Source organism: Octopus sinensis, linkage group LG5, assembly GCF_006345805.1.
Source record: "Octopus sinensis linkage group LG5, ASM634580v1, whole genome shotgun sequence".
NCBI lineage: Eukaryota > Metazoa > Mollusca > Cephalopoda > Octopoda > Octopodidae > Octopus > Octopus sinensis.
Window position 1 is genome coordinate 50,460,519 of NC_043001.1, and position 22,344 is coordinate 50,482,862.

Here is a 22,344-nt window from a genome sequence, read left to right on the forward strand (position 1 = left end):
ATGCATATGCTTATACGCACACAAACACACGTATATATATATATATATATATATATATATATATATATTATATATATTGTATATTATATTATATTATATCATATCAATATTATATTATACTATATTATATTATATATGTGCATGAGTGTATGCATGCATATATATACGTACAGGTGTATTCGGGAATACTGTAGAAAGTGCCTTTATGAAACGTATATGTCTGAATTACCAAGAGCAGATATCTTCACTTAGCTGGGTTGCGTTGTCTACATACACACGACAGGAATATTGGGTACAAGTGTCCCTACACGGAGTCTTGATATTCAATATTCAAATAATATTGTTGCGGTGTGCAGATTATACCGAACTAGCAAGGTGCCTTAATGTAAGTACCTAATTCAACTGAATCTTAATTATATTTTATATACGGGCAAGATATAAAATGCAGGCCTCCATCTCAAACTACTCATCGAGTATTTTAATAATCAGTCCTAAACCAATTTTATGTACGGAATACGGGCGTAATTATCTAAATGTGGTTTACACGTAAACTTATAAGTTTCAAAATACAATAAAAGAAGTTGAACGATTTATATAAAAATTAACAGAAATATTAACCAAAGGGCCCTCCTTTTTTTTTTAACCGGAGACAGAAGTTCCCCTCATCCCTTAAAAAATTAGTTTCCGTAGCCCAGCTGTTTCCCCCTCTCGCACGAGCCTACATATAGCCCCAGGTCAGCTCTGATTGTGCAAACCACTGCTGTATAGGTAGATGGAAGGCCGAAGAGACACGGTCTAAATCAGGAGACCCAAGTCTTTGAATAAACCATACCCCTGTCTAATTGGGAATCCAATACTACATAATCAGATTTACTGTGGGTGATTAATTGTTTTGTAACGCTGCAGTGTGGATATGCTCTCAGCATTCAACTGTTTGTCATACATACATACATGCATGCATACATGCATGCATACATACATATATACATACATACATACATTATTCTATAATTATATACATAATTATAACAAGGTGTCAGCTATGTGCCTCGCCACGTACTGAATTAGAAATAGAGCTAATGTCTTTCTTACTATCATAAAATCTCCGAGAAAATAACACACTTTTAATGTAAGCAAAAGAAAAATGATGAATTAACAAGGCCGTGGTTAATTAGGGACGCGTTTTGAACTTAAAGTAAAGTATAATTACCCAGTGTTCTCTTCAGCTTAATATTCTAGATAAATTCACGGTGTTTTTAAATATGCATGCGATCAAGCGACATCACATGCATATTTAAAAACACTCGTGAATTTATCTGGAATATTAAACTGAAGAGAACAATAGGTAATTATGTTTTACTTAAAGTTCGAAACATTAGTGGTTAGGGTGTCGGCATCATGATTGTAAGATTGTGGTTTCGATTCCTGGACCGTGCGACACGTTGTGTTCTTGAGCAAAACACTTCATTTCACGTTGCTCCAGTCCACTCAGCTGGCAAAAATGAGTAATCCTGCGATGGACTGGCGTCCCATCCAGGTGAGGAGCACATACGCCATGGAAAGCGGGAAACCGGGCCCATGAGCCTGGCGAGGCTTTAAAAGGGCACATTTATTCTATTTTTAAGTTCGAAGCGCGTCCCTAATTAATCACGGCCTTGTTAATTCATCAGTTTTCTTTTGCCTACATTAAAAGTGTGTTATTTTCTCGGAGATTTTATGGTAGCAAGAAAGACATTAGCGTCTATTTCTAATTCAGTACGTGGCGAGGCATATAGCTGACACCTTGTTATAATTATGTATATAATTATAGAATAATTTGGGAAATTTACCTAAAAGGATTTTTTTTATTTACGTACTAGCTACCTGGTAAAATTATTACTGATTTTACCCTATATATATATATATATATATATATATATATAACTGGCACTCCGTCAGTTGCGACGACGAGGGTTCCAGTTATCTGATCAACGAAACAGCCTGCTCGTGAAATCAACGTACCTGTGGCTGAACACTCCACAGACACATGTACCCTTAACGTAGTTCTCAGGGAGATTCAGCGTGACACGGTGTGACAAGGCCGGCCCTTTGAAATACAAGTACTATTCATTTTTGCCAGCTGAGTGCGCTGGAGTAACACGAAATAAAGTGTCTTGTTCAAGGATACAACGCGTCACCGGGAATTGAACTCGCGACTTTACAATCGTGAGTCGAATACCCTAACCTCTAAGCCACGCGCCTTCACACACACACACACACACACACACACACAAACACCAGGTATATACATACATAACATGATTAAGAAGAATAAGGAAAGTCGAGAGACGAAAGAATGCCCAAGAACAACAGTAACAACGACGAGCAGGTACCTAACAAAGGAGACCCTGTGTGTTCACTCGGTCAGCTAAAAACAGCAACCTAACGTCCCTCAAATGACAGTCGACCGTCTTTTGATAGAAAATAGAAAGACACAATGGATAATGTAGTCCAAGGTACAGTACACCTATAATAACAAGATAAGATGACCACAACTGGAATGGCTTTGATTATGGGTGACGCTGAATCAAAGCTGGCTTAGAGTTAAGCAATAAAAACGACAATAACAAAAACATAGCAGGTGAGCTAACGAATGATTCTCTATATCATTGATACTCAAGCGGATCCATATGGACTTTGGGGGTCCCTATAAGATTTGTTGTTAAAATTGATGTGCAAGAAACTGTTTATGTTTCTACAATACACAGAATAATTTAACCATTTTTATACAATTCTTAATTATATTTAATCATGAAAATATAATAGGAGTTTTTAGACATCGAATGGCTTTGAGAGTCCTACCTCCCTTGGTAAAATGGGAATCAAAGGGGTTCATAATAAAATGTGGTTGATAACAACTGCTCTATGTGGTCAATATACTTGCTAGAAATAGCAGCCAAACCTCCCATCCGTAAATAAATAAAATGCACTCTTGAATATTTAGTTCTAGATATGCACCCCTCAAAAATGTGATGATTACAACTGGTTCTGCTAGGCGTCAAACCGTGTGTTAAACAATAAGAACAAAAACAACGGCAGCAGCAAGAGGAACAGCAGCAACAACATAGAGAAGGTGAGAGAGAGAGAGAGAGAGAGAGAGAGAGAGAGAGAGAGAAGGAAGGAAACAAATAAAACAAAGGGGAACTACAAAAACTTACTTCTATTCTCCAGATCTCCAATCCCGGCTGTTTACCGCTTTCATTGAAAGCTTCGTCACACGGCATTGTAGCACAAATAAAAACGCATCTACATTAAAAAAAAACCTTACTGGTAAGAAATCCTGTATATTAGAATACAAATACTCTGCACTGGTTCTCTTTTGTACTCTCTGGTACTCAATTCTCGGTACTTCCTCCCTGATTAAAGCAGTCACTGTGCATGCATCGCTGTAGTTTTTATTCTATCAATTTACTTTCATTTGTGAAAGAGAAAGAAGAAACGTGAGTGAGTGAGAGATATACAAAGATGAGAGATAAAAGGGAGTGAGATAGTGACAAACAGAGAGAGAGAGAGAGGGATGAGAGTATGTATGTGTGTGTGGGGGGTGCGTGTAAGTGTGCGCATATACCTCTATGCGTATGCATGTCCTAAATATGTGCGTGGATGGATCGATTGGTGGAGTTTTGAGATCCAAAAACCAATTACGTTGAATGTTGTCACAAGTACCTACTGATATTCTGGAAATCATGGGATAAGTCTAATCCATATCTATAAATACTTAAATGTGGCTCTATGAGTATATGTGTGCATGTTTGTGTATGAGTGTGCATAATTGTGTGTGTATATATATAATATATATAATATATCTATATATATCTATATATATATATATCTATATATATATACATATATATATATATATATACATATATATATATATATATATACATATATATATATATATATATGTATATATATATATATATATATATATTATATATATATAATATAATATATATATAATAATGGCGATTTGACGTCTATATCTAGCATGTTGACTGTCCACTTTTCGTGTTCAGTCCTTAATTGGTATATATATATATATCTATATATATATATATATATATATATATATATATATATATATATATATTCTTTTACTTGTTTCAGTCATTTGACTGCGGCCATGCTGGAGCACTGTATATACATATATATTTAAATAAATCTCTCCGTCTCTCTTTCCTCTCTCTCTCTCTCTCTCTCTCTCTCTCTCTCTAGATAGATAGATAGATAGATAGATAGATAGATAGATAGATAGATAGATAGATAGATAGATAGATAGATAGATAGATTAGATAGATAGATAGATAGATTAGATAGATCGATAGATAGATAAATAGATAGATAGATAGATAGATAGATAGATAGATAGATAGATAGATAGATAGATAGATAGATAGATAGATAGATATGTATGTATGTATGTGTGTGCGCATGTGGCAGACCGGAATTGTAAGAGAACACGGTCTTTCTTGATTGTTTATTCAATAACAAAACAAAATAAAAAAACATCTGGGTCTTCTGCTTTAGGTGTTTCTTTATATATATTTTTCTTTCTTTTTTTTGTATTGTGTATTTTTTATAAATTCACACGCACGAGCACGGTTTTTTTTTTTCTTTTCTTCCTTTCTTGCTCTTTCTTACATCTTTCTAATTTATTTCAGTCTTTCTTTCCGCCATATTTTATTTACTTGTATTTTTATTTCAAATTATTAATTTCTACAGTTTTACATTGTGGGGCGTTGGTCCCTAATTTGAATCGGATTTGTTCAAATCCCCGACGCCATTTATTGGCAGAAAATTATACGATAATGACTGCTTCCCTTATTTCTCTTTAAAAGACCAGTTTCTCAACATTGTTAGCCTGAAATTCGTATCAGCTGAACTTTGACAACCTGAAGACGATACCATTGCGCAAAACATTTCATGAAGGCGAAAGATGTGCATTTTAAACTCTTACCGACCAAGTTACACGATGTTGTTCCCTCCCTACAAGGATGTGTCCTTTCAACTGTTCAAATTAATTTAAAATGCTGTACAGATTCTGGATACAGTTTTCCAAGATGTTATTGATGAGATATTCCATGGCGGATAACAAACTGGACAATTCAAGTATAAATGCTAAAAAACGACTTGGCGAAAACCCCTGTATTGAAGAGATCGTTCTTCCTTTTGTGACAAAACACCGATGGAGGAAAGTAACTGTTTTACAGGGTGCACCAGAAATAACTATCTATATATAGTCAATTCATAGATAATTAATTCTTGGACACCCTCTATAGTATGTGTTACTCTATAACATGTAATAGTCGTTACTCTAACGCGTAATAGACGTTACTTTAACACGTAACGATTTTTAGCTATTGTAATTTTGCAATTATTAAGAAGTGACTTCAAAATTCGATCTGCTATATAAAAACTCGTATATGCATGGCTGTGTGGTAAGAAGCTTGCTTCCATACAGAATAAAATTTTTAAAAATTGAAAGGAAGAGCCGGTGGGAGGGGCTTCTGTCCTGCACGGAGGACCCTGAGTGGCCTTCGCATGTGGCTGCGGAGGTCTTATGGGATAATGATCTGTGCAGGATCATGAATTCCTTCCCAGCGGACTCCTATAGATATATGGCTATGTAGCCCGGCCTGGAACCGGGTAGATGCTTCGATGAAGCAAGGAGCCTGGTCGGACGGAAAACTTGAAGTATTGGACGTTTGGACTCAAAAAGAGTCTACAAAATGTAAAAAAAAATGAGAGGTTTATTGCCTCGTGTATGTGACTTTTTTTGCAATATTGAACTATGTACGAGGTTTATAGCCTCATTGTGCTTTAAAAAGAAAGAAAGAAAAAAAAGAATTCTGAACTATGTAAGAAGTTTATTGCCTCATTGTGTTTTTTATAAAAAAGAAAAAGGAACAATGTTTTAGAGAAGCGAAAGTCGGCGGGCGCTTTTCGTCCTTGCATCATTATCATTCATCCCATTAATGTCTGTGTCCATCCCGCAAGCTTCTCTCTGTGTGCTGCCCTTGTGGCAAATTAAATGAAATAAAGTAGCTTGCTTCCGGTTCCAGTTGTTCAGTGTTCTTCTCTGTACCCTTGAAGTCGTCACGCTGGTGTGCAGCTGGCGAAAATTGAATTGAAAGACGCTCTACCGTAAGGTAAGACTTTTTGCTGTTTGAGTCCAGTAGGATTTGTTGCCTGTAGGTTTAACTTTTTTGAACAAGCAAGAGTCCTTACTGGATTCAGAGCTTTTTGTCTGCCTTGCAGTGGAGACGTGTGTGTGTTATCACATAATTGTGAGAAATTGTTGAATTATCTGTGGATTATTGGCCAGGAGTACCTTTCGGCCGAAAATTAATTTCTTTGCCAGGATTTGAACTCTTTTTCACAGCTATCATTTATTTAAAAAAAAAAGAACTTTATTTGAACTGTTATTTTTATTTTTTTCTTCCCTTCTGTTATGTCTTTCTTTGTTTTTTTTTGTGTCTTTCTTCCTTTTACACTCTATTTTGAACTGTATTTAAACTTTTGTTAAAATGGCAAAGGAATTAGCAGTGTGGGAATTAACACCTCCCAAAACATGGATAAAAGAGCTCGAAAGGAAGACGGTGGTATTGAGGACTTATTCAAAGTCGCTAGATACCATAACTGTCTTCCCGAATGCCACAATTCTGAAGGAGCTGGCAGAGTACATGCCAGCCATTACATTTATTTCACGGAGAGTCAAATATGCAACGGTCTGGTTGCTATTTGACCCCCCCCCCACAAGAAGCTTGCGATTTTGCAAGCCAGCCCCTGGAGGGCAAGGAAATTATGTTTCTTCCCAGTTATTGTGGGAAGAAGTTAAAGAGGGCTTGGATTTGCGGTTTGCCACCCGGAATTGAGCCCGAGTGGATAGAGGACTCTATCCGCCGGGGTCTGGGTGATAGCAGTACCAAGCTACTCAATGTGAAAATTTTGCCTGCGGCTGATTGGGAGGGGTCAAAAGCTGTTTTGACCCTAGGACCCAATCAGCCGAAAGTCTGGTTTTTCCAGATTTTTTGAGGATGGCCGGGTCTAGGTATCCGGTGATGCTCAAGGGACGCCCTCCCCCCAAGTGCCACCTGTGCCTGGAGACTGGCCACATCAAGAAAAACTGACCCAAGGACCAAAATAGGATCCTGGAGCAGCTAATAGAGGAATCACTCCCTGCTCCCTCAATGGAGGGAGAGAAGGAGGAGGATGACGACGAGGTTTCCACCTCCTCGGGAAAACGAAAGCGAAAGGTGAGCAACAATCGTTGCCCACCGAAGGACCCGAGGGCTGCGGGAGAAAAGGAGGACCTGTTGTACACACCAAAGGAACCCCCCTCCCGTGGCCCAAGGGAAAAAGAAAAGAAAAAAGAAAAACGGGACATTGCCGGCGGGTTGTGACACGCTGCCGGCGGGTTGTGACACGCTGCCGGCGTGTCCCGATTCTCCTTCGGTGGGTGTGCCGCTGGAGGATGAATTTGTGGTCCTCTTCTACAAGGGAGGAACTGTGCAGAATGAAATTTAAAAAATTAAAAGGAAGGGCCGGTGGGAGGGGCTTCTGTCCTGCACGGAGGACCCTGAGTGGCTTTCGCAGGTGGCTGCGGAGGTCTTATGTGCAGGATCATGAATTCCTTCCCAGCGGACTCCTATAGATATATGGCTGTGTAGCCCGGCCTGGAACCAGGTAGATGCTTCGATGAAGCAAGGAACCTGGTCGGGCGGAAAACTTGAAGTATTGGACGTTTGGACTCAAAAAGAGTCTACAAAATGTAAAAAAAAATGAGAGGTTTATTGCCTCGTGTATGTGACATTTTTTTTAATATTGTGCTCTAAAAAGAAAAAAAGAAAGAATTCTGAACTATGTAAGAGGTTTATTGCCTCCTTGTGTTTTATAGAAAATAAAAGAAAAAAGAAAAAGAACAATGTTTTAGAGAAGCGAAAGTCGGCGGGCGCTTTTCGTCTTCCCTCATCCTTATCATCCTTGCATCATTATCATTCATCCCATAAATGTCTGTGTCCAACCCGCAAGCTTCTATCTGTGTGCTGCCCTTGTGGCAAATTAAATGAAATAAAGAAGCTTGTTTCCCGCGCATGCGTCGGTCTATGGACAATGGACAATGGCAAAAATTTTGTCAAGGCATTTATGCAGGTTGGTACAAAAATTGAATTCTTGCCAGACATTCCTGAGGCTACTGCCTATCCGGACATAGAGGGCGCCGAGGATATGGACCTGGACGTGGATCCCGAGGCTGGGGATGTGGATGAAGTTGATTACACCTCTGTTCATGCCGTCCTTGACGAGTCCAGAGGCCTGACATGAAATGCGCTGTCCATACCTTCAACTAAGTAGCTAGCATGGATGCCGACAAGGCTCTTGACAGCGGTTCATTCAAGTCGGCCGACAGGCAGGCCATGTCCAAGACACAGCGACTGTGGAATCTGCAGAGCCGCGACTCGGTGGTGCCAGATAGCATTCTGGACGCGTTGAAAAGGAGGGTAGTGATCCCCAACGGTACCAGATTGAACTCTACTTATGACTCTGTTTTCCTCAACAGCCTGCTGGAGAAGAATAGGGGAGCTGTCCACAGAGTGATAATACAGCTGAATCTGCGGACCTTCTCTGATTCTGATGTCGGCTTCCTGAGAGAGTACGCCCAGGTGACGTCTAATGTTGCCAAGGCCTTGGATAAAATCCAGCGGAAGGACCAGACCTATCTCGGGAGCCTTCTGCCAACTGTAGCGGCTACCATCATGAAGTTGAAGGAGGTCAAGTTCAAACATCTATACTGCAGCCCTCTGGTAGACGTGATACTGGCAGGCATCACGAAAAGGTTTGGGCTCCTCCTAGAAGATCTGGAGTGCTAACTGGCCGCTGCCTTTCACCCCAAGTTTCACCTGTTCTGGTTGGAGCAGTATAACAGCCAGGTTAGCAGAGTAACGAACGCCATAGAGACCCTAATGGAGACCAATGAGGGCAGCAGCACCACCAACAATGAGGATGAAGAAGATGATTTCTTCAGCAACATTACTCGGTTCCGGGAGATTAGGAGCCAGAGGTCACTGAAGTCCAAGGCGCAGAACTTGGCGAAGACCTGGCTGGAAGCTTGTCTCGAAGGAAGTCCTTACTGAAGTCGCCTTTTTGGGTGAACAGGTCTTGATCGACCTGTTCACCAAGTATAACACCGCCATCCCATCCAGTGCTGCAGCTGAGCGCCTATTCTCTATAGTCAAAGATATTTTTAGGGCCAAGCGAGCCACCTTGTCAGATGGTAACTGTTATATCCTTATAGATAAATGAATACACTGCAACAGTGCTATAACAATATAATTGAAATAAATAGCAGTAACCACACGGAACGTAACAATAATTTTTAAGAACCAACAATCCAACAGACTAACACGAACTGTGAACTTTGAACTCCAACTTTAAACTATCAACACACGAACTGTGAAACTAGCACGATGATTTTATTCAAACCACAAGGGTTAAACAAAGAGGGAACAATACATGGGACAAATAGGTGTCGGGGATTTTTCGGATGAGATTTCATATAGTGAATAACTTACATTATAATTTTGGATGAAAATAAAAGAAAGAATGGACGCGGAATGGGTTTCACCCCACCAACATTCCTGTGTTGAACCGTTTACTTCGCCCCCCACCCCGCTAAATTAGGCATTTACATACCCAACATTCGGGCTACTTACTTCCGTCTTTCTCCATACCTTTTTGATGTCAGGCTTTTCTTCTCCAGACATGCATTCTTTCTTAGGTGATATAAAAAGAGGTTAACCAAAGCATTCCCGGAGACGAAGGTACTGATACGACACCTCTTCCACGCGTCTTCCATATCATCTCTTTCGCTATACCTATTACGGCTAGAAAGCAGAATTTCTCTTCTCCTTTTAGAGAAGACGGCGGAACGATCTTAATAATCGATTCAGCTGACGGTTGAAACCTGCAGGTCCGAGAGATTCGGACACTGTACGATTGCATGCAGAACAGTTTCGTTGCTCTGCCCCAAACGTGGGCACGTAGGCGAAACCGTGACGTTGTGCCTCGCGAGTTTATCCCGAATTGACAAGGTATTTCGGAAGCACAGCCAAGCCAGGGACTTCTGGAAGTTGTTCATAGGTCCCGGACCGAAAGTCCCTTGATGCAGGTTGGCAAGATGACTTTCATCGAAACCCAGAGTCTCCGCCAGGACGTCATCGCACTTGCCCTCTACCAGCCCTCTATTGTAAACCGAGGTGATACCCCCTCCACAGGCATTGCTCGTTCGGGAAAGAAGCACAAGCGCCTGTCGACACTCTGCTTCTCAAGCTCCCAACCTTGGTCTACGCCTGATTCAGCATTGTAGTTCACCAAAAGAGGTGAACCTGGGAAATATCTCATCAACAAACGTAGACCACCATCCAGGTAGAGCCAGAGATGCCGCAACCTCAGTACATGCCTGCGCATCTTTAACTACGGCATCCCTAATCCAGATCTGGGTTATGGATGCCACTCTGCTCGTAACCTCACTCCAATTCTTCTCTATCTGGCGGTCTGGACCAAACCAGACCCCAAGCATTTTTCACCAGATTGTCTGTCCAGTATCCGACGACGCAGTTGGACGGCATCGACTTGCCTCTCCAGGTGCCGAGCTGCAAGCCTACCGACTTATCCCGGTTAATTATTGCTCCTGCCACCGCTTCGTAATCGTTTGGGACCTCACCTACCCTCTGTAGGTCCTGGTCCCTGGATACGATGACAGTGACATCGTCTGCATACGCTGTGACTGACTTTCCATACCCTAAATCTTGCGGGTCTCGACTCGACTCCAATCTTCGTAGAGCCAATGCATACAGCAGAAGCAAGAGTAGACAACCTTGACGAACCGAGCGTTCGATATTGAACGGCGCCGAAAAGAAACCGTTCATTTGAATTACCGACTAGATGTTGCTATATAAAGCGTTGATCCAGCCAAAACCAGCTGCCTCGAGGACCGCCGCCAGATACAGATGGTCTACCCTATCAAAGGCCTTGGATTGGTCTAAATGGACCAACACCCCAACCTTGCCAGGAATCTTATTTACCCTTTCTAAGGTATAGAGTATAAGGTAGAGATTATCGTGTATAGTCCTGTCGGGAACGGCGCAGGTTTGCGCCTCCCTAACGATACCATCTACGACTTTCACCAACCTTTTTGCTAATACCTTGGCCAGAATCTTTAACTCTGCGTTAAGCAGGGTGATGGGCCTAAAGTTGTCAACTGCGTTCCCCTTGTTTGTGTCCTTCCTGGTCAGTACCTCCACTTCCTGGCTCACAGACGCAGGAATACTCCCGTTCTGCTACCAGTTATTGAAGACACAGACCAGCAGGTGCCCAAACAAGTCTGGTATAGTATAATACAATTAATAAGGGAGAGCATCACGACCTGGTAATCTGTCCCCACCGCACTCCCACAATGCCTCCCCCACTTCTGCAGTTGTGATCGGCCCTTCACAGCACGGTAGACCGGCGAGGAAGTCCGTGAGATCCTAACTACGCTCCGGCCCATCGCCCCCTTCCCCCCGAAACAATCTGGCGAAATTCTCGTGTAAGGCCGTACACATTTCCTCGAGTTCAGTTACCGCTTACCCCTGTTGGTTCGTCAAAAGCCTTAACGTGGCATTATTGCCACGCTGAGACTCTACAGCATGAGCCCATCCGGCGGAGTTGATACCCTCTTGACCCATAACATATCTTCGCTCTGACTTTGCAACCCTCGTGTATAGCCTCGAGGTGATGGTTGAGCGCCATTCTCGCAGCCAACACTCGAGAAGCAGAGCCAGATTTCATTGCCTCCTTTGATTTCATTGCCTCTAATGTGTTCACTAAGTCCCTCTCTACACTATTTCTATTCTTAGTTAACTCTCTACTAAATCTAATCGACTCTTTTTTTATGACTTTTTTAAGGGCATACGATCATTTGTTATTAATAATGGTCCCTGTCAATATCCTCATCACTAACTATCTAATCCGACTCCACTAGGCTTCACAGGTCAGTAGCTACTTATTTAACTTACAGTAGCCATATCCATGTGTAGTCTTTCTATCCACATCTAGCTTACAGATCACCAGTTTGTGATCACTGTAGCTGACAATGGTTAACTGTGGACACCTAGCTATATTCTTGTCCTTAATCTTAATTAGTATTCTGTCTAGGTAAGATCTAGATGGCCCATCGTTTCTTGACCCCGTCCACTATGGAACATCCAGGTGATCTAGTCTGTATCAATCTGCCAGCTGGAAGCGTCTGAGCAGATCGTTGAAAGCAAGAGCTTACCTTTCTATAACGATTCGAACCAGCGTAATCTACGTGTGCGTCGCAGATTGTATTGAAGTCGCCTAACACCACTAGCGTGTGTGACTCGCCCAGAAAGTTTTCCAGGTTCTTGAAGAAGTCAGGGTATCCTGTCCCTCCCCCTCCCGGGGGAGGGCATAGATAGCAACTAACCTGAAGACCCTACCATGACTGAGTGTCACAATTTGGACGACCAGCCTGCTTTCTGGATCAACAAAGATTGTCCTAGTTTCTAGTTTGAGCACCTTCCTGAGTAGAACTACGACTACCCTCGCATCTCCCGGTTGACATGGAGAAATGACTTTCTCGTAGTCGTTTAGGAGCGACGCAAGGTCCTGCAGTCCCCTCAGTCTGGTCTCAGTAAGAACTATCACATCTAACCGATGTGACCTGAGATTGTTTAGGAAACAAGCTTGCTTCCAATCCGATTTCAAGCCACTCACATTTACTCGTCCTAAATTAAGTGAGTACATGAATGGGGCTTACGTTTAAAGTTGTTCCAGCTGGGAAGTAGGTCCTTCCTCGACCGTTTCAGCTGTGGCTGGTGGATTATTTATCAGTTATTTGTATACTGATTCAGAGAAACTTCTTCTCGGGTAAGCTTTTTTTATATAATCATAATTTTCTCTGTGTGAAATGAGAAGCTCAACGTTTTCCGGGGTGTCTGTGTTACCTGGTAGTTTGAATGCTTTTGTCATTTTCTGTTTTGATATAACTCTTTTTAATTTTTTGTTTTTGCTATTAATAGCCGTTATAGCCATACGGGGTGGGCGGGTTGGGATCTGTGTATCCTGTGGCTGTGTTTGTGGGGGGGGGGGGGGGGTGAGTGACTGTGTGTGTTTGCGAAGTTGTGTGTGTCTGTATGAGTGTTTGTGTGGATGTTTGATTAGGTTGTGCATGTGCTGGTGTTTTTGTGGGGGTGGGGTTTGAGCCTTTTCTTTTTCTCTTTTTCCTTCTCATGCGCTCCATCTCAATGTCTTCTGTCTCTGTCTCTATAGTGTCTTGTATGGGTATATCCTCCTCTTTCCCTGGTTTTGGTTGGATTTTCGCCGGCATTGTAAGTGCTCCTAGTTTTGTCGGCACTGGTAGGGGTGCTGCTGGTTTTGTCGGCGGTGTAGTTGTTGCTGGTTTCTCCTTCGGTGGTTGGGGGGGGGCTTTTTTCCTGCCGCCGGAAGTGGCTCACATTCAGCCCTAATGTGCTCTTTCTGTCTGCATTTATGATACCTGGGATTCCTGTCTTCCACGTTCACTCTCAGCTTCGTCTCACCCACCGAAATTATATCTATAATTTTCTCTAAATATTCTGGGGCGGCCTCAATTATTAATTCTAAAGCCTGTCCTACCCAGTTCTGCTGTTGATACTTATAGGCTTGAAGGATAGTTATTTTATCCTTCAAGCCCATTAAGATTGCATTAATAAGCGAGGCGACCTCAATTTCCGGTGTTATTTCCACTACACTTGCCTTGGAGGTACGTCTACCAAGGTATGTGTACAGGAGAGCCACCTTAACTGTTTTCAACGTGTTCGTTGACTGTTGCCTGGCTTTTTCCTCGGTACGGAAACGCACCTCCACCGTGCCGTATCGCTTTTCCATGGTTAGGTATGTTAAATCCATCTAAGTGGGGCGAAGACATTTCTCCACTGCTTCTTTGATCACCGGTTCTATCCTTATAGATTTCATTGCCACTGTTTTGTAAATAACAGTTTCCTTGCTGCGTCTTGTATAATTTCTCCGGGAGGTGAAACTTTCACCTCGTTTCCTTCTATTCGTAGTATATTTTTATATCTGCCCGGTTCGAAGCAGGCATTTTCCTTCGCCACGCTAACAGACGATGCAAAGTTTACGCTTTTATCCGCGTTGTCTTCTACTTTCTTCTGTCTATCCATTTCCTTTTGCCCGCGTGCCATGCAGTCCTCTTCCAGACACTTCGCCATTAGTGTCTCCTCGTCGCTCGACAAGCTGTTCATTTTGCACTCAAACAAAAAAATTTTACGTTTAAATTCTACCTTCCCCCTTCCAGGAGGGAGGAATGTGTCGCTTGTCTGCGACACTTGCAGAAATACAATTTTAAAGGAAAACATTCAACCAGAATCAATTCTAGAACATTAACAGCGTAGTCTTGCTTCAAAAAATTTTTCACACCGCCATTGACGAGCGCGTGGCGTTATCTAACACGTGTTCGGTCAAGCCTTCCAGTACAAACGAGTGGCACCTTACTTACTCAGACTGCTACTATTTGTATGTAGTGGTCCAGTCCATTCTTACCCGGGAGCGTCGTACTCTCGCAGAATAGCAACTTTGAGAGGCTGATGTTTATGAAGGGCAACCAGCATCACGTCGAGGCGATGGAGAAGGCCCCAACAAGAGTAGTATACCTTGATTATCATCTGATCTTGGCATGCTAGAACTTTCTGGAAAGCTCTATGTCTAAGCTACAACAGGAAAATTTCAGCTCTCTATGTCTGTTTTTAAGGGTTTTAGAGGCCAAAAACCAACAAACCGAAACTAAATTCATATGATAAAAGTTCACGATTATTAGTTAGTGTTAGCTTCCGTTAATTTCTTTTCCGGTTTAGCGGTTTAGCGTTTGCGAAGCTAACTTTTTAGCTAGCGGATTAGCGGTTAGCGAAGCTAACTTTTTGGTTAGCTGTACCCACTACTGAATATATATATATATATATCAATAATAAGGGTGAAATTAATTAATTTAGAAATAATCATTAATTCCACCAAGTAGAGTTCGGCATGTAAAAGCCCCATTCAAGAAAGGTTTAAGTAATACTAAGTAATTAAGGGTTTAGCAACGATTTGCCTCACCACACACCGAATTTAGAAATAGCAGTCAAAACGCTTTGGCTATTCTTTCTACTTGCGAAAGACGGAAGATGGAAGTTATAAGAATATTTAATAATCACTAAAATTGTTTGACCCACTCTAGCATCGATCCCTGTATTGACCAGACTATCGGATGTTGTTATACACTGTTGGCCATGTAGGTGTATTACCCCCCTTGACAGGGATAACAAGCTGGCTATACAGAGAGAGGGCACCACACAAAATTGAGGTTCAGATACGTGACCTCATCTCTTCTTCTTTTCTGCAGGGACAAGGAAACTGTGAGGACGCAATTTGACTGGCTCTACCTTAGACCTCAGGCCCGCTAGCAGATAGAAGCAAAGCACAGAAGACCATGGCCCTTACACACCAACCATTCTGTTTGTCATTCCTTTGGACGTGTATGTGTGGCTATAAATAAAAGTGTTTTAAGACAACCTTGTTCGTACGTGTTTTCCGTCCGGGATTACTGCCAACCAAATTACAGCCTTTTTGGGAGTCTTATTAGATGGTTCAATACCGGCCTACAACCCATCTAAAGCCACAATGCGTTTCTCGAATCGTCGTATCTTTCGAATGATGTCACCCCACTGGCTTGGGGCGGTCGCAGGGTTACTCATTTACAGCCGAGTTGACTGGAGCAATGTAAATTAAAGTGTTTTACTCAAGACCACAACACGCCGCCGGTCTGGAAATAGAAATCACGAACTTGCTGCGGTCGTGAGTGCAACACCAAGCCAATTAACCACTGTACTAATTATGGCAATTTGTTATGAATATGGAGTGTGATAGAAACACCCCCAAAATAAAGCGGTTGTAGTTTTTTGCTACTTCAATATTAGAGTAGACTCAAAAATGAATGAATCAGTCATTACTTACACATGTCTCATATTTTGATTTTTGTTTAAGAAAAATCGTTATCCTATCGGGCCATGTGTTCATTGTCAATAAAACACAACCTACATTATCGTCTGTGCACAGCTGTCATCTGTTAGTGTAGTATTGCACAACGCAGGAAGGTAAGTAAATGTGTATAAGCTTTCCTAATAAAGGCATATATATATATATATATATATATATATATTATATATATATATATATATTATATATATACTCTTTTACTTGTTTCAGTCATTTGACTGCGGACATGCTGGAGCACCGCCTTTAATCGAGCAAATCGACCCCGGGACTTATTCTTTTGTAAGCCCAGTACTTATTCTATCGGTCTCTTTTGCCGAACCGCTAAGTAACGGGGACATAAACACACCAGCATCGGTTGTCAAGCAATGCTAGGGGGACAAACACAGACACACAAACACACACACGCATATATATATACATATATACGACGGGCTTCTTTCAGTTTCGGTCTACCAAATCCACTCACAAGGCTTTGGTCGGCCCGAGTCTATAGTAGAAGACACTTGCCCAAGGTGCCACGCAGTGAGACTGAAGCTGGAACCATGTGGTTGGTAAACAAGCTACTAACGACACAGCCACTTCTGCGCCTATATATATATATATATATATATATATGGTTATCCGTAATAATGAAGGGTGAAATTAATTAATTTGGAATAATTATCAATTACACCAAGTAGTCTTCGGCATGTAAAAGCCTCATTCGAGGAAAATTTAAGTAATACTAAGCAATAAAGGGTTTAGCAACGAATTGCCTTACCACATACCGAATTTAGAAATAGCAGTCAAAGGGTTATAGCTATTTCTTCTACTAAAAAGGGAGATCTCAGTAAAAACAGCATTTGGAAGGCAGATACAAACAGGTAAGAGAGAATGAATTGACTGCAATCTATCATACATTTTTAAGTTATCTACGGACGTACGTTTCGAAATCAAGTTTTTAGGAAAGCATAAGAATTAAATATTAAATATTAAATAATTCTATCTTACCGAAACTTCTTTTCTCTTCAGCGTAGAATACTATAATCATAAATGATTATATATTGAATTTTGAGATACCAGAAGGCAACAACTCAACTCAGTATCAGAGCGAGCTAGAATCCGCAACTGGTATCACCGAATTCAATTTGTGAATGAAACGATTGTGTCAACAGCCCCTTCCCACCCGCGTGTAGCCAAAACAAGATGCTGTGGTCATCTACTGAGATAAAATATGGTTATCCGTAATAATTAAGGGTGAAATTAATTAATTTGGAATAATTATCAATTACACCAAGTAGTCTTCGGCATGTAAAAGCCTCATTCGAGGAAAATTTAAGTAATACTAAGCAATAAAGGGTTTAGCAACGAATTGCCTTACCACATACCGAATTTAGAAATAGCAGTCAAAGGGTTATAGCTATTTCTTCTACTAAAAAGGGAGATCTCAGTAAAAACAGCATTTGGAAGGCAGACACAAACAGGTAAGAGAGAATGAATTGACTGCAATCTATCATACATTTTTAAGTTATCTACGGACGTACGTTTCGAAATCAAGTTTTTAGGAAAGCATAAGAATTAAATATTAAATATTTATATATATATATATATATATATAGCAACGATTTGCCTCACCACACACCGAATTTATAAATAGCAGTCAAAAAGTTTTGGCTATTCTTTCTACTTAAAACACAACCTACATTATCGTCTGTGCACAGCTGATAACTATTGATGTAATTGAAACACTATACATTTCAGACACATATTGAATAGAAATAATTTTGGAATTCCAGGACTTTACGTATACGTTGTAAATGTATTCACACACACACACACACACACACACACACATATATAGGCTCAGTCCTGGCCCTATGCTGAGAAGCTTGCTTCTCAACCACATTTTTCCGGGTTCAGTCTCACTGTGTGGCACCTTGGGCCAGTGTCTTCTACTATAACGTTGGGCCGACCAAAGCCCTGTGAGTGGATTTGGTAGACGGAAACTGAAAAAAAGGCCGTTAGAGCTTTACGTACATCAGGGCTTAAGTCGCCAGTTATTTCAGTTTAGTTCATTCAGATTCGTTTAACACTCACTGCTGACATTCTTTTGTTCTTCTTTTCCCACCGGAAGTCTCTTCCTAGCTAGCCCGCAGCGAAGTTCCTGTCTACAGTTCGTCTGTCATGTATCCTGTCCTACACCGTTGTATATATATATATATATATATATATATATATTATATATATATATATATATATTATATATATATATATATATATATATACAAATATATATATACACACACGTGTGTGTGCGTGCGCACTCGTCTGTGTGTATTTGTGTGCTTGTATCCATGTTTGTCACCCCCACCATCGCTTGACAACTGATGTCGGTGTGTTTATGTCTCTGTAACTTAACGGATCGGTAAAAGAGACAGAATAAGCACCAGGCTTACAAAAAATAAGTCTAAGGGTTGATTTATTTGACTAAAGGCATGGCCACAGTCAAAATGACTGAAACAAATAAAAGAATGGGGGGGGGGTCTCAGTGGTTAGAGCGTCGGGCTCACAATCGTTAGGTAATGAGTTCGATTCCTGGACGAGGCTGGTGTTGTGTTCTTGAGCAAGTCACTTTATTTCACCTTATTCCAGTTCACTCATCTATAGAAATGAGATGCAACGTCACTGGTGTCAAGCTTTATTGACCTTTGCCTTTCTCTTGAATAACAATGGTGGTGTGGAGAAGGGAGGCTGGTATGTATGGGTGACTACTAGTCTCCCATAAACAACCTTGCCCGGACTTGTGCCGCGGAGAGGATCTTTCTAGGTGCGATCTCATGGTCATTCATGGCCGAAGGGGGTCTTTACCCTTTTATATATATATATATATAAAGAACATTCACTTAGTCGTTCGGTATTTGGTTAATGAGAAAGACGGAAGATGGAAGTTATAAGAATATTTAATAATCACTAAAATTGTTTGACCCACTCTAGCATCGATCCCTGTATTGACCAGACTATCGGATGTTGTTATACACTGTTGGCCATGTAGGTGTATTACCCCCCTTGACAGGGATAAACAAGCTGGCTATACAGAGAGAGGGCACCACACAAAATTGAGGTTCAGATACGTGACCTCATCTCTTCTTCTTTTCTGCAGGGACAAGGAAACTGTGAGGACGCAATTTGACTGGCTCTACCTTAGACCTCAGGCCCGCTAGCAGATAGAAGCAAAGCACAGAAGACCATGGCCCTTACACACCAACCATTCTGTTTGTCATTCCTTTGGACGTGTATGTGTGGCTATAAATAAAAGTGTTTTAAGACAACCTTGTTCGTACGTGTTTTCCGTCCGGGATTACTGCCAACCAAATTACAGCCTTTTTGGGAGTCTTATTAGATGGTTCAATACCGGCCTACAACCCATCTAAAGCCACAATGCGTTTCTCGAATCGTCGTATCTTTCGAATGATGTCACCCCACTGGCTTGGGGCGGTCGCAGGGTTACTCATTTACAGCCGAGTTGACTGGAGCAATGTAAATTAAAGTGTTTTACTCAAGACCACAACACGCCGCCGGTCTGGAAATAGAAATCACGAACTTGCTGCGGTCGTGAGTGCAACACCCTAAGCACTAAGTCACACGTCTTCGCGCGCACGCACGCACACACACACAAATATAGCAATGGGGTGGTTACCTCCTCTGTCGGTGTATGGAACTATGCTTTCTTGCGGCTAAGTTTTTTCAACCCTTATTTCTAGCAATGTAGGTGCTATTGTGTACCGTCAGTCACAATTAGTGACAACTGAATTTTTCCTGTTTGGTTTTATTGTGCGTATAGCCACTTTCGTTAAGATGGATGGATGGATGGATGGATGGATGGATGGATGGATGGATGTGAGCAGCTGAGTGCAATATAGGCAAAATACTGAGTGCAGTATAGGCAAAATTTTGTCGTCACTAATTGTGACTGTGTGTGCTACAAGCACATATATTACTAGAAATAAGAGTAAAACTACTTATAGCTGCGTAAAATCACATTTATATATACTGACGGGGTAGATAACTGCCAAAAGAGCGAAGCAAAGCTAGGAGACTGGACTGCACAGTTTCATCCTAATGGAAACTGTCAATAATGTGCCTCTATTGAGTCCATAGAACAGCCAATTCTCTCTGTCAGTATACATATTTGCCATATATATTTATGGGTGATTCAGCGAAATGCCAAATTGTATAGCATAACATTAATGTGGGCAGCTGGGCGCAATATAAACCGTATAGGTAAAATTTAGTCAGTATAGGTTTTTTACGTGGTTTTTTTTTTCTTTCTTTCATGTTTTCTCATAGTCCACCGTCCTGGATTTTAAATACATCTAACGTATGAACTGAGCCTGCAAGATTGTTTGGAGATACATGGCATGCTATATATAAATCTGCCAGTTTAGTGTATCTTAAAAGCATGAAACATATATAAGTGAATTTTTTCTGTTTTATAAAGGAGAAAACAGAATGAGGTTTGTATCCATATAAATTCTTCTTTCTTCGCGATTGTGTTTGACAAATTTGCAAAATTCAAAACTATTTTTATTAAACAGTGTAATTTGCCTTCTCCTTTTCCGTCATCGCACCTCCTCCCTACGCACCTACAACCGCTGATTATGAGAAATATTTGATTATATGACGCATATATTACTCATGATCTTAATAAGAATGAGATTTAATTTATTGAAATATCAAAATTCAGATGAGTTTTAATCCCGTTTATTGTATTTCAAACCAATGTTTTAGAAGTGTTATCCCCTCTGTAATGTTGTAACATTGTACGTTGTGATCAATAAGTATGGAAACGGTTAATTGACATCTGTTACACAATCATAATGATTAAACAGAAACATGGAGGTATTTTCTTTTTTTTTTCTTTTTTTTTTCGCGTTTATCAATTACAATAAGGTTCTCGGCAAAACTAGACGTGAACAGATGTTGTTTACAATAAAAATAAATGTCATTGATTTTTTTCTGAGAAAGAGAAATATACACCTGCTGTTGTAGCTACTGCTGTTGCTGCTGCTGCTACTTCTGTTGCTGCTGCTGCTGTTGTTGTCTTCTTCTTCTTCTTCTTCTAATCGGGACTCACGCCATTAGCCACAAAGAATAATCTCTAATTTGAGCCTACTCTAAGTTACTAAGAGTGCGTGAGGCAACCACAAGCAATAGACTGGCGGTTGCACAGGCACGAAAGCTACGTTGTTATCCACATTCCGTAAACGGCGGCTTTTAACGGATGGAGAGCTGAACCGTCCTGAGGTACAGAGGATTTGCAATCTAGACTAGGGTTTGAAGGTTTACCACACCATAGTGGGTAACATCATGGGCTCTGCTTTGTGACAGAAGTAGGAAGAAAGAGTGAGAGAAAATTGCGGTGAAAGAGTACAGCGGTGTTCACCACCGCCCCCCACCGGAGCCTCGTGGAGCTTAGATGTTTTTCTCAATAAACATGTACAATGCTCGGTCTGGGAATCGAAACCACGTTCTTACGACCGCGAGTCCGCTGCCCTAACCACTGGGTCATTGCACCTCCACTGCTGCTGCTGCTGCTGTTGTTGTCACTGTTGCTGATGCTATATTTACAAAGGCAAGTAGGAAGGTAATGGTAATGCTGATATACAGAATGCCCCAGGCAACCGACAACAAAACCAAACGCAAAAAAAGCAACTAAGGCACCAAAATTAAGACAATATACACCCAGATAAAAATCCGGAGATGCATATTCACCTAAATACATCGAAGAAAGGCGCAATTCAACAAATACCTCTAGCCACAATAATGGCCCCGATTCCGCCACGGAAGAGATTACATGCAATGATTAGGTGACCCCTAACCAATCCACAACAGCAATCCCCAACAAGCCCTAGGCACTATAGAGATGCCAGCCGCTACCTCTCCCATTTGCAGCACCACTGATCCAGTAGTCCAACAGATTCGAATCAAGCGAGCCGGAGTGTCACATGATTTTATGACCACATGATTACCTTGTTCTCCCGGTTCTTGCCGGACATGAACTGCCGTCTCATCGACCCATAGAACTTGTTTCTGGCGTTTAACAGTGATCTCATAAACCTTGAGCTGCTCGATGATGGACCTCATAAAATCGTTAAGGTTGCTGATGATGATGTCAAGTACTAGGTGGATGAACGCAGCTGTCCTGATGACATCTGGCCACTGAGAATGTTTCTT

General features: G+C 41.2%; 1 protein-coding gene and 1 long non-coding RNA gene across 2 annotated transcripts in view; one reads left to right on the forward strand and one right to left on the reverse strand.

Annotated features, from left to right (window-relative positions):
* The window catches only part of LOC115211877 (advillin), a 98,559-nt gene extending 95,145 nt beyond the window's left edge, over nt 1-3,414 (reverse strand). Inside the window, exon 1 of the mRNA XM_029780616.2 lies at nt 3,198-3,414. Coding sequence (XP_029636476.1) covers nt 3,198-3,263 — 66 coding nt within the window. The 5' untranslated portion in view covers nt 3,264-3,414. The remainder of the gene's footprint in view (nt 1-3,197) is intronic.
* Nucleotides 1-6,099, forward strand: part of LOC118763673 — a 7,159-nt gene extending 1,060 nt beyond the window's left edge. Inside the window, exons 2-3 of the long non-coding RNA XR_004999437.1 lie at nt 3,211-3,309; nt 4,881-6,099. This is a non-coding gene — a long non-coding RNA (uncharacterized LOC118763673). The remainder of the gene's footprint in view (nt 1-3,210; nt 3,310-4,880) is intronic.
* The last annotated feature ends 16,245 nt before the right edge of the window (nt 6,100-22,344 follow it).